The 13,522-nt window shown below is 39.7% G+C and overlaps 1 protein-coding gene across 1 annotated transcript in view; it reads right to left on the bottom strand.

The window, feature by feature from the left end:
* The window catches only part of snta1 (syntrophin, alpha 1), a 36,398-nt gene that overhangs the window by 16,302 nt on the left and 6,574 nt on the right, over window positions 1–13,522 (bottom strand). Inside the window, exon 2 of the mRNA XM_067586805.1 lies at window positions 12,349–12,534. Coding sequence (XP_067442906.1) covers window positions 12,349–12,534 — 186 coding nt within the window. The remainder of the gene's footprint in view (window positions 1–12,348; window positions 12,535–13,522) is intronic.

Genomic DNA, 13,522 nt, shown 5'->3' with positions numbered 1-13,522 from the left:
CACACAGACTCTGCACAGAAACAGATTGGACTGGTATGGATAGTAATTACTCTCTGATTACGTCCAATGACAATTTTTGATTTAAATAAACACTCACAAATCATGTTATTGCCATAGGGCACAGAAGCTAGGGGACAACAAAACTATCCTGGCACGAATCTACAACATTTCTATTCTATTTACTGTATGTGTCACTGCTGTGGTTTTCCAGAAAGAAAAAAAACAAACAAAACAGTTTGACTTTCCTGAACAATGGCTACATTTGTGAGTGTTTAAAGAATTGGAACACCAGATGGAAGAAGTTTATTTCTCAGAAAGTGCCAAGTATATTGTCAATAACAGCACACACCATCTTGTGTCCTGGGAAGACCCATATGTGCTACTTAAGTGCACTAGAACAAACAAAGTATTTTCAAATACAACTTGGTTCACATTTGGAAGATATTATTTTTATATACATATACACACACACACACACACACATATATATATATATATATATATATATATATGTAGGAATTTGACGGTGAAGGGTTGTCAACTAGGGAAGAAGCTCAGTGTAGACAAAAGGGGGCACCACTAGGGATGTCAGTTTCAATTAATTTTGCTTTCAACAGACTGACATCCATTAACCGGTAACTAACCAGTTAATTCTTAAGAAAAGTTGTGGCGTAGCTTTCGATTGTAAGAGCTGTCCAGCAGTTGGTGGTCAGAGCTAGCTTGACTTTTGTCTCATCCTTCTTCTCATCAAAGTGTTTTTCGTTGCGTTTAGTCCCAGTAGCTCTCAATGGCATGACATACTCGGGCTCTATGTACAAATATATATAATAATTCGAATATATGTACATACATATATACATACATACATATATACACACACACACACACATATATATATATATATATATATATATGTGTGTGTGTGTGTGTGTGTGTGTGTGTGTATATATATATATATACACACACACATACATACATACACATTACTGTGATTAGTTAATTCTGATAAATATTATTATAATAATCTTTCACATTGTAATCCTTTTATTTGTAATCTTTTGCATGTCTGTGCGCTGCTGTGCGTCCTGTGTAACAAGCAGAGTGTATGTTGTGCAGCTGCCTATGTAGGCGCATATTACTGTCTTGATAATGCACCCTTAAAATAACAGTGAAACACTGCGCCATTGACTTCAGGGCAGGTTTTTGATGGTCAATAGCGCAATCACTCTCTGCTGCCTCAAGATAGCAATGCGCCAACAATGCGCCTGACCACACCTCATTTTAAGACCAACACGTCCATGGGTGCTTTGATGGGCGCAAGTGCATTTGCTATTTAAACAACATGAGCGCTGGACGGGAAAACAACTGCGTCAGTCTTAAACTAGCAAAGACATTTGTGTTGCGCTTGGCACCGCTTTGCGCCGGGCGTAAGATAGGGTACAGATACTTGCTAGCCTAGCAACATTAATGCTACAAACAACCCATACTGCAACACTCCATGTAGGAGTCGGTTTTACACCGGTACTTTATCCTTTCAAAAATAAGATCTGATGTTGTGAACATGTAACTGTTGAGCCATTAGCAGAGGAGTGTGTATGTAAAATAACCTATAGGCCGACATGCGTATCCACTCAAAAATATTCTCGGCGGTTATTCTTGTATTATTTCACAGCAGTTCAGCAGTGTTATTTTTAGATACGACATGTAATCTCAACATTTTACATTCCAAAGCTGATGGCTAAAGTTGAATTTTTATGCATTTGTCTTAAAGTCTATTTGTGTGTGTGAGTGTCAAATGTGCATTGGTGAAACATTAGCAGATAACTAGCCAGAAATTTTGGTGAGGGAAAAACTGGCATGGCCATTTTCAAAGGGGTCCCTTGACCTCTCACCTCAAGATATCTGAAAGAAAATGCATTCTATGGGTACCCACAAGTCTCTCCTTTACAGACATCCCCACTTCATGCTAATCCCATGTAGTTTTGGGCAAAAACTATGCAGTTTTTTGTATGTTGTATAAACGTGCTATTTTTGCCTATTCTAAAAATGGTGCATTTAAATATTTGTGCGTACTGGGTCCTTATGGTTATGACTGGATAGCTGAGGCTCTTGTGGATTCAATGAGCCTAATTTTATTCATGTGAGATGATGTTAATCCTCGCAGTAGCCATTTCGTTGTAGTGAGACCATTTTTTAAACTTGACCTCACTGTATAAAATGACCTATTGTGACCTTTAGGATAATCACAGCCAAATGAAACTTTAAAACCACAAACTACAGACCTGGGGCATTCAGATGATGTATGGCCTTCCTAGGTATATTGATAATAAGGGGGTTTCTGAGCAATTTCCAGAACAGAAGTGCTCACCATCCAAATGCTGAAAAATGCAATTCTTACAAAAATCTAAAAATGTTTTTGATACCAAATCACAGCATGAATTTTTCTATGTAGTTCCTCAAGGTCTTGGTGTCTTATTGTGGTATTTTGGTGGGATTTTTGATCATTTTTATCCATTCTTCAGTGGTCAAAAATGGTCAAATTTTGCACCAAATCTGTGTAACAAATGGTATCAACCCAAAAATTGGTGCAACAACTTATGAGACATAATTGGGCATGTGAATGGCCATCATATACTTGCATCATAACGTTCCAAGCCCTTATACACTCTAAACTTTCAAAATTAGAGTAGGTGCCTAACCCCAACACAATCTTTATTACAGATTTATGACTAGAAAACTTGACACGCAGTGCTGAGCTGCATCTCAAATTAATCTTCAAGTTCCCAGCTTTCAGATGATGTATACCACTTCTATGTGTCATATGCTGTTGATATACTACTATCCATCCCTAAAGATGCCCTGCCCCACCCTAAAAAAGACAAAAATGTTTCGGGGGGGCGGGGGGGGGGGGGGGGGGCAGAGGTTAACTGAAATAAACAATAGAATCACCAAATCACCAAACTGAATAGAATTTCAATTTGTTCCCAATTAACACAGATTACATGGACTTTGCACTGAACCACGCTGCAGAACGATCTTATATCTAGATAATGGTACATCTGAAATTAAGAGAAAAGCCTTTCTCTCTTCACTGATAAATATATTACTTGAAAAGGTTTTTTTCATGAAAACTATCAAAGCTGAGGAGACAAGAGCAAAGAGAGCAGTAGGAACAAAGATCCAATAGGTAATGTGGTAAGTAACTAGAGGGATGTGGCAGAGAGATTCAGTCAGGCAACAAGGGAAAGGTGTATTTTCAAAGTAATAATTATTCTGTCACACATGCGGAGCCAGAAAGTTTTAATTAGGTGATAAAGTACATTCATGTCATTGGCTGTCATGTCATAAGTGTAGGCAGTTATGACGTCACTAAGCTTAAAAAAGGGCTAACACAAGACTACACTGTCGAAAAGTTCTTTAAAAAAATCATAGATGCAGCACCAGTATCAACAGTGGTTGGATCCATTCATTTATATCTCCACTGACATATCTCAGAGGTATGAATTTTGAGCAGACAATTCAAAACACCAGTTAAGAATCTGATCACATCATCATGTTTACCACCTGTGTATTAATTGTGCACAGGCCCATCAGTAAACTACCCGTTTGATTTCACATGATCCACACTGGAATACTGCTACATGCAAATGCACTTTTCAGATGGCAATTAAATGTGATAGGCAGGTCAAATTAAGAGGCAAGTTAAAAACACGAATAATAAAAAAAGGGCCTGTCCAATCCAGCACTTTCCATTGGTCCTCAAGTTATGAGAGCAGTAGTTTTATCTGCAACAGATAACACAGTCTGTTGGACAATCTTGCACACATTGAAAGAGGACATACCATACACATGTCCAGGTCTATATTTATATTCTGGGGCTCTAGGGGAATATCTTTGCAATGTAAAAAACTCTTCTCTTATATTGGCCCTTTGCACAGCCCCTCAGTTCAGCCTCTGTCTGAAACAGGCCGTTTTACCTCCTGTCTCTTCAAGGCCCTCCTCCCATGAGCCCACACTGTTCTGATTGGTTAGCTCCCAGAAGTTGCCCCTCTACAGACTTCCACCTTAAACAAACAATAGTGATTGGATTTTGCTTGAGGTGCATGCAAGTGCATGAGGCAGTGTTTCTTCTAGGTTGACTGCTTTGGGGCAGCGGGAGGAGGGGGGTGTTGGTTGATCAAAAACTTGGAAGACACTCAGCAGCCAGACATTTCTCCATTCTCTGTTTAAGAGAGGCTGAGACTAACAGTAAAATGAGAATAGCTGGTCCACCTTAAAGGTCAGTCCACCATAAATGAGCCTGGTCAGGTTAGGCTAACGCATTGTCGCTAACTTCGGGGCTAACCCCCTTCAATAGACAGGCTGTTGGGCCTCTTGGTCTTGAGAAGCTGCAGCATTTATTAACTGACAAACTGTAGCCTGAACTGGATATTTACTGCCATATTGACAACTTACTGCTAAGCTTTTCCTCTGCTCTGCTCGCATTCACCATCACTTTTCTGCCACTCGCTCAACTACACACTTGCTACGCACACACATTACACACTGCCCTATTCCTTAACAGAGCTATGCGACTCTTGTAACAGTACCTTTCACCTAGATGTTCTTTGAACAATGAGGAGGGAGGATGACTCAAAACAATTCCACAATAACATAAGGTGTTACATTTTTGACAATAATTCTCAGAGGGAGGCATGAGTTCCTGAAGAAAGCAGGGACACAAGGTGGACAAACAAAAGGGCTACTGGAAAGAACACTCCAAACTGCAGGACCATGCTGCTGCTCCTGCCACCCACCAGATGAATAGATTAGCCAATACAAAGAAATACCGACTCGCACATCTCTGACTGGGCTGAGGCCAAAGGACATCCACCTGAGATTTTGCATTTGGAAACTGTGTGAATTGAGAAAATCTCACTTGCCTCACCAGCATACCTGTCTGGCAGGTCCAACTGGGACACAGGCCACCCTCTGGATCAGCAGGACAGGTGGAGGTAGTGTGCGTGTGAGCAAATTCATGTGTAAGTGCGTGTGTTGGCATACACAAGCACAGTCTATTTGCAGATTATATAATGTTTGAACAGACAACAGAACTGAGGCATACTGCTTCAATAACAGACCTTGAACTTGTACAGAGTGAACTTAAGACAAAGAATGAATATTGAAGACAGTCTTAGCAAGCAGTACGCCATGCCGTATGAGGAGCTTTAAACTTCACTCCCTAAAGTCGTTATATTCCATAAATCAGTCACTTAGCCAGACTTGAATCAGTGCAGGGTGATAGGGTGGGAGTATCTCTGCTGGCCTTGCTTAAACAGACTATATGGTACGGTATGTATCTTCTTATAAAGAGCTATATTCACACATGCCCTTGAAGAACCGGATTTATAGATAGGAAATACAATTTTTAGCCCTCAAAGCAAAATGTGACTCAAACTGAAAGTCTGCACTCTCAAGTCTTCTCCAGGCCTGCACTGTTCATCCTCATATCAATGGCTAATACTAGCGACTACCTAGATAATCAAAATTACAAGTGCGTGATACGTACTGTGTAACAGGGGCACCTTGCTGCCATTGAAGTTAAGGATTGTAATGTAACAAATGACACCTATTACACCGTTCATCAATTAAATGTCTTACTTACATCAAACAACTTGCTCTACAAATGCAGTCAAAGGATTTGGTGCATGAGGGAGAGGGAGAGAGAGAAAGAGAGACAGAGAGAGAGAGAGAGAGAGAGAGAGAGAGAGATTAGGTTTGGGGTTAGCGCTTGCTGAGAACGCTGACAAAGCATCCTTCAGCTAACACTCATCACAGACACAAATTAACCTCTTCAAATCTAATCTCACCTCAGGCACATTCCTGTTTGTGCATAATGAATTTTCACATTGCGACAGTTTTAAAGCAGTATTAATGCACTTGGGTCTACAGTAATGAGTGTAGTCACAATTATCAAATACAAGTGCAACCAATGGGTCCACTGGGACTTCATATTAGAAGATGCAATGTAACATAGATTCAAAATATAGCCTGTATTGAAGACATGATCTAAAAAACAGTGAGGCAACACATGACTAACTCAACAGAGGCGGGCTCTAATGGTTATGTCTTGGTCCCACGACCATGTCACACTGTGCAGCCAAGCTGGCTAAAAATAACAAACTGAAGGGAAATGTTCACCTATTCTAGTTAGGTACTGGCTCTCAGGTAAGGGGCTCTATGCAGCGGTGTTTCAGCATATATTGCTTTCCTTAGCATAAAAAAAACCAAAACAAAAAAAAAACATGCAAATGCCCTTCAGTGAAATATATAGTATATAGAACAGGTGATTCAAATCAAGGAGCAATCAACATGAACCTAGAAATAGAGTCCACAGAGAGGTCAGTCATTGCCAAAATCCTCCAACATCCATACATCCAAATTCTAGGAATCAACAAAAATAAATTAGAAAAAATATGTGGATGCAAACACTCAAATGATGCAAAAGGTTCTGGAAACCTGTCTTTTACTCTCTATGTACTTAATATCTATATTCATATTGATTGCATTGTGAGATCTTTAATTTGAGTCACCTGGCACCAATGCCGTCTGAGATGACTCGTGTTTTTTTCCTCTGAAGAAGGCATTATGTGCCAAAATGATGATCTGTAAAATTAATTAATTAGTACAGTGGAACTCCAACTATAGAGTGTAGTTAATAAATTCACTTAAGACTGGACTATCTTTCAAACACTCCTTAAAACAAAGGTTTAATCAACAAGCAACAAAGTCTGAACATATTTGGCATGTTTTGCTTCACTGTGGTGCTAACTGCTATGAACCACAAAATGTATATCATATCCCCAAATAATTTTACATCTGCAGTCACTTAATTCATAAATCCACTCACCATCCACAGTTAAATACACATTTGAAAAATTGGTCTTTTGTTACCATCAGTAGATTTAGTCAATGTCCACGTATTTAAGAGAATAACATATTAACACCTTCTTTTTTTCTTCCATTCCTTTTTTTGTTTGCTTGCTTGTTTGTTTTTGGGCCTTAAAGATGGCATATTTTTCCCAGGCATAATGGACTTTGTACAAAGTCAGTCAATAGTTCCTGCTTACACATTGGCCAAAAGCCCAACGGGGATAACAGAAATCAGACGGCTTGATACAGCTAATACGACATGTCTAAAACACATACCGTTCCTGCTAAAAGAAGTTTTAGACAAGGGAAAAACTGCAACCATAGAGCTTCCATAACTAAGCCCACTTAATCCATGTGTGTGCACTGAGCCTGAGCACAACTAACTTAATGAAAAGGACAGGACAGAAAGAACCAGCAGTGTCCAGAAATGTCTTGGCAAAGGGTACTAGCTCTCTCTCACTCTGTCCCCAACTCTTTCTTTCATGCACACAGAACGCACTGACAACTATGTCCCTATGGATATCCAAGTAAATTCTGCTGAAATTCAGGCTGACATTAAGCTAATACCCTTACCGAGTACAAAAATGGACCTAACCACCATGGAACAAGACCATCTCTTCCCGGCCAGACCTTGGCCATAATGTAATGTAAAGTCCCCCTCCACTCAAAAATGTGTTTCGCTTACTGTTACTTCAGTTGTATGTATGAGCTTCACTGTGCAGAATAATGTACAGTATGTGCAGAATTTGACACTAGAAGGCTGTTTTCACAATCGTCTGCAGAAAGTGGAACGTTTCTGTGCTCACCAAAAATCTTTAAGTTTAATACATGTACCTAGGAGCATGATTTGTGACATCAAAAGTAGTTTGGAAGCCATTCGAGGTCCAGTGCACAACGTACACAAGTGTGATGAGGAAACTTCCAGTGCACATACACTGAGAACAGACTTTTTAGTGAAGTAGGAGACATCTTGTATCCAGAAAACTTTTGAAATGAAAAACATTTCATATTCATAGATTCTGGATAAAGAAGTAGAGGGGGTAGATGTCATTTTAAGAATTTTTAATCAGATAATTTAACTTTTTCATGGAAAAACCACATCAGACACAAATTATTATTCAAAGCAGAGTATTTTAATGTCTTAAAACATGTCTGGGGGCATCTTCAATTTTTAGTCGTTTTTTAGTGCCAAGTAGGAGGAGAACCAAACATCAGACAATATAATTAACATACAATTTAAATTATTTTACTATTTCAGGCATTTTATTTAGATTGTAGGATCAGTAATCTACCAGAATGCTTTAATGTACTAAGCTGAGAGCAATTGCTTGTGCCTTCTTCTTCTTCTAATGTACAGTACCAGTCAAAAGTTTGGACACACCTTCCTGTTACCTTGAATGAGAAAGTGTGTCCAGTAGCACTCACACATACACATATTGACATAAACCTTTTATGAACAAACACATTCAGGAACACTATATCAGCCCTCTACATTCACACTTACCTCAGTGCCCTGACCTGTTCTTTGCAGCCTATTTATCCTCCCTGCCTACACCCTCTGTGTGTGTGAGTTCTTATATGTATGTAGTACGTGTTTTTATACTTACTTTGTGTGTTTGTGCTTTTCTGCCAGACCTTGGTTGCCCAGGGAGCAGCTTTACCATTCAACTATGCCTACCCCCCACCCATTCTTTCACACACACACACAGTTTCCTAGTCCCCTGGTTTCTTCATACAGAAGTGGAACGCACCCTGTCTTGGCTGGCAAGCTGGTGGCAATGACTGATGCGTTTTCAGTGAGAGTAGAATCCAAATTAAAATGAGGTAGAAACTGTGGGACAGTTCGGAGACCAGTACTACAGTACATGGCTAATCCAGTCCCTGTTGAGCTGCTTCTTATGGATCCAGTCACTTTTACATCTATCCTTATTTCTTTTTCACTTCCAAGTGTTCATTTTTGCTCCATAAAGCCATGTCTAATTGTTTCAGGGTGTTCTCACACTTGACAGTTTGCAAAATTGATATATAAATCTCCCAGTTCATTGTGACAGAAACCCCATGACTCTTTTACAACAGCTCATTCAGGTGTAATAATATGGTGTGGGTAGACCTGGGAACATGTCGAGCTGACCTGTGCACCTCCCTTCTTCATCCTCTTCTTTTCTCTCCTTACATAAACACACACACACACACACACATTTGAGGATGCAGCAGGAGGACCTCTCTCTATTAAAGCATACACACACGCAGCCCATGTGCTCATACACCCATACACAAACACACACGCGCGCACACACACAAACACACAGACAGTCAGGCTGTAAATGTCGCTGGGAGGAAATGAAGGCAGCTGTGGTTTTATGGTTTCATCTAGTCCGTTATATTTATCTGACCCTCTCAGGTGTTTACTGTTCCTCTCTCTCACTCACACACACACAAACACACACACACACACACATTGATTATTCCTTCACATTTTGATATAAGGTGCGACAGGGACACAGAGGGAGAGGAACAGAGGGCATCCTATTGGGAACATATAGTTGAGCCTCTAGGTTTTTTTTCTTTGAAACTGGCAGATTGACTACACGCAAATTCTTATTTATTGTGAGAGGTTTGGGGAAACGTTGCAGGAGTAGGGAGGCTTTACACACATTCAAACTCACACCTGGGAGCTGCCCAGCGCTGCCCCTCTCTTCTGCTGCTGGCTGCTAAGCAACTGTGTGGAACATTAAAATGATATGATCTATAAAGTGGTGACTATAATAAAGTGTGACAGATACACATCTGGAAACCCTTATCCTTATCAAAATAATCTAATGAGCTATTTTCTTGTTTTCCTCATGGTTTAATCTCATCAATGACTATTTTGAAGACAGTCTTTTCACCAGCACACACACACTGAATGGACTATGTTGTATCCTTGAAAACACTCACCTTGCATGTGCTGCTACAACAATCAAACTTTGCATTAATGTCGGCTCTTAAAAATATTTCTTCGCTTGATTTCCAAAAGAGTAAAGAAGGAAAAATCTTGCCACAGGCAAGAACGTAACGTAACTTGCTTAGACACTGTGAAAGTACTGACAGATTCAACTATTATTGTTCACATAATCCAGATATTTTAATGTGATCGAACCAGTTTCTCCTTGACCTCAGTCAAGGCCGCATGTGTTATAATTTTCATAGAGCAATGAAAACTGCCTTGAGCACAGCAGTGGCGGCTATTTGTTGCTGTGCGCATGTAGAAAGACTGTTACCCTGACCTTTCACACCGTAGTAGTGCCAAGAATGAGTTTGCTTCTGACTGTGTTTCTGAATTTCTTGATAAAATGCCAAAACCAAAATAAACATTGTACTTGAACTTCATGTCATATGTATTCACATGTATTTTTATGGACGGCTAATGATGCACAAATAGTCTTGAAATTAAATCAGAATCTTGAAAACGTAGCTAGAAAAGCTCATCACCCTCGAGTGTTGCCCAGAAACTTTCATTCTTTATTTCCTGTATTCCCTAAAAATACTCTAAAGCTCCTCACAACAGATATAAGTCCCGCAGTCCTGCAATCTCCGGTTCAGACAGACATATACACACAAACACAAGCAATGCAACTGCAGGACATCAAAAAATACACACACACATACACACATGTATGCACACGCGCGCACTCAATGCTCTCCCCTCAGTGAGCCTCCAAGCCTCTTTCGTCTCTTCACTCCTCTATCGGTCCTCGGGAGGGGGGTGAGGGGAGGGGGGTGGAGGGGGGCATGAAATGATTTCTGACATGACGGATCACAGAGCAGCGCTGGTTGAGCCGCCTGATATCAACACTTTTCTGCCTGACTGTGGACAAGTAAGGCAGGGGGATTTGCAATGATTTCCCCTGGCTGTAGCACTAGCTGTATCTGCTCCGCTGACTGAAGTTACTGACGCTAGCCTGCTGTGCCAGTTAACCCAGACAGAAACAGAAATGCTGTCACATAGAAAACTGGTAACTCTAGTTTTAGTGTTGCTAAAAAAAACAAACATTTATATCATGTTTGTAATTTCATACAGTGTACCGAAGCAGTTTAAAGACAAATTATTAGCTTTGAATACAATAAAATACATATAGTAACTGGTAGCATTTACTTCTCCCTCTTTCAGAGATTTATTAGACATATTAGGTTTTCAACTACAAGTATACATTGGGAGTGCCTATGGTCTGAAGTGTCTGTATGACTCACATCACTGAACATGACTGTTAGCATCTGTTTAGACACTGTGGGTAAGCTGTCTCTCAAAACACAGTCTTTGACACACAGAACATAAAGATCAATAGAAAGAATAACAGAAGCATGATAAGAAAGGCTCTTGATGAAAAAATCTTTTCTTTTTGAATAGTAAAGTGTAAAACCTCACTCGATCTTTGTCTTTAAACATAAACCATTTATAGAGACTGGATTTACAATTCAACCCGGTGACATGATGTCATTTAGGTGGGACAGAATACATCTGAATTCTTGTGATGTAATCAGTTGGCAAGAGGAAAGATTTGCTGTCCTAACAACTCAAGATCTCATCTCAGATTCACAAACACGTGAGGGGAAATGACTAAACTGTATGAATGAGAGAGAGAGAAGGTGACAGAGACATACAGTTAATAAGCTCAGGCAGCGCAAGTGAATGAGTAAGAGAAAAGAGGACAGAAAAACACCTGCTGACTCCACAGCAAACCTTCCCGTGCACAGCAGGTCCCGTCCTATAACTTCTCCACAGTTCTCAGTTCTGACATGAGGTATGAGTACTTTCTATCGGTGTCAAAAGTGTTTGATGCTTGGGGAAGACTGCTCATTAGCTGAGATGTATCAGAGGTGTGAGCCACAACAATATTCTTGAATTTTGAGCCTTTGGTTTCCTCATGCTGTTTCAGTGAAAACTCATTTGGATTTTTCCAAGGAACTTTGATCAAAGTATGATTTAACATATCATCTCGCTCAGCTCATCATGTATGGCCCGCAAGGAAAAAAACAACCAAAGTGCTGGAGAAACGTACCAAAAACATATCAAGGTATCAAAAGTTCCCATCGTTTCCATCCATGTATCTATTTGGAGCTGTGGAGTGTAGACAGGGTAGGTAGAAGAACTGTAACTTTTTTATGAGAGATAAAATCTTTGCTCTCTCTTACTGCCAGGGTTATAATGTTAAAGAAATATGTATGAAGTGCTTCTTCATAGTGCAACAGAGATACAGTAATTGCAGCACATTGTGTCTATTGTGTCTTTGAGTTAATCCGTAGTTTCCTGGCAATCAGCAGAACATATTTAAAGCAAAGCAGAGACAAAATAGAAAGGAGACAACAAAACAAAGACTTCACTGGACAAAGAAGAAGGTGTCAACAGAGTCGATTTTGGATTTGTTTGTTTTTTTTTCTGAAAGAAAAATATCTTACCTTCAAGGATGACTTCCTTCCCTGTCTTCTTCAAGGCTTGCACTGCCTCGTCATGTGTGGCCTCCCGTAAGTCATAACCATTGACAGACAATATGGCGTCACCGACATAAAGTGCCTCAGTCTGATCAGCTGCCAGGCCCTTAAAAATCTTGGAGATGAGGATTGGCATCTTGTTCTCCTTTCCGCCTGAATGAAAAGATGGAAAATAATGTTGCTGTTTTCGACTTAACATTTTATTTTCAGGAACCTGCTGTTTCAAATAGTTTCACATAGTTACATACGTTCACACTTGCACGGTGCAACTATAACACTGAACTTTCGGCGCCTGATCAGCTTTACAAAGTAGCTGGGATTTAAGTTCCTTACTAATTACACAGTCTATATAAGGTGCAAGTGCCTATGCTAAGATCTCTATAATAGTAACAAGGACAAATTCTGTCAGTTCCCCAAAGGCTGTCAAATACAACGCTGAGTGCAAATGCCTTTATATTCACTGTGACTCCACACTAGTAGGTAGACTTCTCAGGTCACACTGAAGGAGATAATGCCAGAAATAAACAGTAAACAAACAGCTTTGTTCAATATAAGCATATTATACTACCCATAGGAGTGTTTAGAATGAAGAGTGTTCGTTTACTGATCAATAAATTAACAGATTAGTCAGTCAACAGAAAATTAATTTACAACAATTTTGATTTGATTCATTAATCAAGCAAAAAGTGCCAAACATTATCTGGTTCCAGCCTCTTATGATTTCCTGCTTTATATCACTGTAAACTGAAAATATTTAAGCCCAGAGAAATAGCAGTATTTGGTGACATTTTCACTATTTTCTAACTTGTTATAAATTGAACCAAGTAATCAATAATGAAAATAATCATTAGTTGTAGCCCTAATTCCAATGGTAAGATATCAGTCTGTTCAAATAACTGTCCAGTAGCTAGTTATTACAGACTCAACCACTGCAATCCTCAAATTTGAGCATTTAAGGCGACTTCAGTCACCCAAACTGCGGTTAAAAGAGCATGTAAGGACAGACCTCCTGTACTAACTTCTGCAGTTTCCTATCTCTTCCTCCTCCTCCCTTTCTCTCTCTTGTTAAATGAAGATCAGTTAGTAAGCTGATGGATCTGCCTTTTGCTCTGGGCTTCCACTCTTCATGAGATATATATCG

The sequence above is a fragment of the Thunnus thynnus genome, chromosome 4 (assembly GCF_963924715.1).
Source record: "Thunnus thynnus chromosome 4, fThuThy2.1, whole genome shotgun sequence".
Taxonomy (NCBI): Eukaryota; Metazoa; Chordata; class Actinopteri; order Scombriformes; family Scombridae; genus Thunnus; species Thunnus thynnus.
The sequence above is the reverse complement of the archived record's forward strand: the minus strand, read 5'-3'. Positions and strand labels throughout refer to the sequence as shown.